The following is a 3552-nucleotide window of genomic DNA, read 5'->3' as shown; positions in this document are numbered from 1 at the left end:
ATTGGCGGATCATGGGAGAGGCCTTTGACCCGCAACGGTCGTTGTCAGGCTGCTGCTGACAATAATGTTTCCGATTCAATGTGGCGCTCATCGCGACAGTTATTATTTTTTTAACTGTTTACTACTTCCCGCCGAGTGTGGAAAAACAAGGGGGGAAAGGTGGTGTTGGTTGTGGTTAGAAAAAGCAGAAGGTGTCTAATTTATCAAAATATCAGTCTACTGATACAGTATTAGCTCTTTTTCTCGTATTGATTCATATTTATTTCATTAATATTTTATTTTTGAAAGATTCTTTCCGTTTTTATTCGGTCATTTAATAATACCCTTACAATCAGTGTATCACATATAGCCTACTACAAGCTTTCATGGCCGATCTCCCAGAGTGGATATGTGCCAATGCTTAGAGGCAACAAACAAACAAACAAACTGCAGCCAGGTAGGGAGCATATCGCAGCGCTTAAAAGAGAGACCACAACAGAGCGAAGAAATGGCACTTTGGAGAGCCAAGTCATCGCATTGCAACAAAGACGCGTATGTAAGTCAAGCTAGTTGGTTGACATTCACACCGTGACGGTTTTAACTGCGCTTTAACAGGGTCAGTACACCATGATCAGACGGCACGTGCTGCTGTTTAATGCCACCTTTTGGGCGGTCCTCTGAGTGGGCCTAAGTCGGCGTGAACCCATCACTCCAACCTCACTCCTGTACCTCCCCCCCCCCCACAAACAAAAATATACGCAGCAGTCGCCTAGCCTAATTGTCTACTCCCCTGTCAACACGCCAACGTCCAGAAACGAGAGACTTGATGCCCTTCTCAGAAAAAAGGTCTTGCAGGGGCATGCAAACCGACCGGCACCTGCTCAACGGCGCAGACTACTTCAAAAGTTCGGTGTTGTGGGCGATCATTTTCCGAAGAAGTGACCCCCTCCCCTCTTTCTTTTGTTTCCCTCTCCTCGCCTTTCACCTCAGCGACACGAAGTCATGCTCTATTGTAGGCGCCTTTCGTAGACTCGAAGACCGGTGCGAAGAACGGCCGGCACGTCGGTGTCGACATTTTACTTGGTCGCGCTTAGCAGTCCGCGCACTCATACTTGGCTAGTCTGTCAAAGAGTGAAGAAGTTCGAGCTGTGTCGATCGACCGCCTCTCCGGAGCATACGAGCGTGGACATTCGCAGACCTGCGCGCCGATTCTCGAGGAATACCGCGCGCATTGACAGCAAACATGCCCGCGAAGAAGAAGAGCGGTCTCTGCGGCTCCAGGCCTAACTACAGGACGCCATGCACGAGCAGCGAGGACCGACTGTGCAACATCTTCACGGACCTTCCAGTGTGGAACGAATTCTTCTGGCCCGTGGGTTTCGAACTGAGGGAGCTTTCCCCGGGCAAACTGTCTTTCGTCCATGTGCCCGACGCGCGTGTACCTCTGGAAATAAGGACAGAAGAGAAGGAAGCCGCCAAGCTCTTGCAGCGCTTGCTTGCGCATCACCGCTGCGTCGTTTCGGTTGACCTGGACTGCGAACTTTTCAAGCACCACCAGCAAATGATATGCGGCGAACTGCGCAGATGTGAGTCCCTCGAGAAGCTCGCGTTACGCGTGCCGTGCTACTTCACGGAAAAGTCTCTGAAGTTCGTCGCCAAGCTTCCGCAGTTCGACCGCCTGCGGGAGCTCGAGCTTTCTCGTGTGCGTTTCGACCGAAGGTCCGTCGTAGGACTGTCGAAGTTATTGGCAAGCACCCAGTCGTTGACGACGCTCAACATCACCGAGCAGGATGTCGGGCCCGAAGACGCGGTCGCGATTGTCGAAGGGCTCAAACAGAACTCGACTATCACGAAACTGTTGATCAATGCAAGCCTACTCAGAGAAGCCCATCAGGAGGCCAATACAATGTTCGCCGATTTCTTGTGCAAGAACAAGACGCTGCGCACCCTAGGCGTAACGTCGCTTTTCCGTGGTGCTTCGAGTTACTTTCGTCCGATCATCGAGCCGCTTTACCAGAACACCACCCTAACAGAGCTGAACCTTATCGGCATGAATGTAAATTCGCCGCACTACCAGCTCATCACTGACATGCTGAGGAAGAACCGCACCCTGACAAGTTTCCATATGGTCGACTGCTTTTGTTACAACAACGGCCGCATCTCCAGCCCGGTCGCCATGTGGTTGGAGGCGTTGTCGAAAAACAACGCGCTGGAAGAGCTGACCATGGACCTGTCGTGGATCGAGCCGGAGGAATGCGGCTCCCTGATCGGGGCGCTCGCGAGCCACAAGTCCTTGAGAAAGGTGACCGTCCAGACCGTCAGGGACAACTGTGTGGCCCACATTTGCCGTGCCATTCGGGAAACACGTGTGCCGAATCGCTTCTTCCTCGACCAGCAGCAAGTCTCGGAGGACACCGCTGCGAAGCTCCCGGAATGTAGAGAACTGTCCCGCATCCGGATCGACTACTCCCTCAGCCCACGCGAGTCCGAGCTGCTGCACGATGCGTTGTCCCAGCTGCCGACGTGCGGACACGTGAAGTCTTTGCATCTCAGCATGAGAGAGACGAACTTCGATTCCAGTGTGAAGTCGTTCATTGAGGAGTACATCACGAAGACGACGGCGCTTACGGAGCTGGATCTGTGCTTCATCGCCAATGCATGGACCACCGTCGAGCGGCCCCAACGAAAACTGCTGCAAGCGCTGTCCAAGAACAAGGGCATACGCTGGCTGTCGATCCGTGGAATCCGCTTCGACGAGACCGAGACTGACATGCTGGTGGACATGCTACATTCCAGCCGGACTCTATGCTACCTGTCCTTCTTCCCGGACGATGACGACTTGGCGCTCTTGCTGGTCCGTAAGCTGTCTGCGAATGTGTCCAGGAACTTCACACTCCTTCGATTTGACGTGGGCTTGTTCGACGCGGGACGCATCGGGGACAAGTTCGCCATAGACGACGTGGTGCGGCGGAACAACGCGCTAGTGATGCGCGCTGCAGACTTCGTTACGGGAACGAACCACAAGCACTGCGCAGCCGCTGCCGAGCTTGTGCGACTCCACCCCGGCCTGGTGATGAAGGTGCAAGAACTCAAGTCGATCGACGAAGACGAGGCCGTGTCGCGAATCAAGGACAGCCTCAAGGACATCATCGAGTTGGACGATTTCATGAGGCTGTCGGGGGTCGTCAAGAACGGCGTGAGTTGCCGGCGGCGCCACGACGGCCAGAAGCAGTTGACTGACCTCAATTTCGAGTGCTGGCTTCATATCCGGCAGTATTTAAAGTTTGACGACATCCTGAATTCGAAGTAGGCGCGGATTTTCGTTTCCTTTGAGCCCCATGTGATTGGTTAATCGCACGCTGTAGGTCCCCCCCCCCCCCCCACCGTTTTTGTTACGACACGCGTACAGTGGTGCACGTGAACGTCTTTTTCTTTTTTGTCTTTGAAAGCTATAGGCGCTGCTCTTTCTGTTTTTTTTAGTCGCGATGTTGCATGCTAGTATATGCTGAGCAGTACGTCTCTTTTAATTGCCTGTCTTGTTTCATAATTTGTCTTACTTGCATACGATACAGA

The 3552-nt window shown here is 53.1% G+C and overlaps 1 protein-coding gene across 1 annotated transcript; it reads left to right on the top strand.

Moving 5' to 3' along the window:
- The first annotated feature begins 1113 nt into the window (after positions 1-1113).
- On the top strand, positions 1114-3309 carry LOC142766818 (uncharacterized). The gene has a single exon (XM_075868043.1). It carries the CDS (start codon positions 1223-1225, stop codon positions 3287-3289), a length of 2067 nt encoding a protein of 688 aa, XP_075724158.1. The 5' UTR covers positions 1114-1222; the 3' UTR covers positions 3290-3309.
- Positions 3310-3552: the final 243 nt, after the last annotated feature.

Source organism: Rhipicephalus microplus, chromosome 7 (assembly GCF_043290135.1).
Source record: "Rhipicephalus microplus isolate Deutch F79 chromosome 7, USDA_Rmic, whole genome shotgun sequence".
Classification (NCBI taxonomy): domain Eukaryota; kingdom Metazoa; phylum Arthropoda; class Arachnida; order Ixodida; family Ixodidae; genus Rhipicephalus; species Rhipicephalus microplus.
Note: the sequence above shows the minus strand (reverse complement) of the source record. Positions and strands in the feature narration are given on the sequence as shown.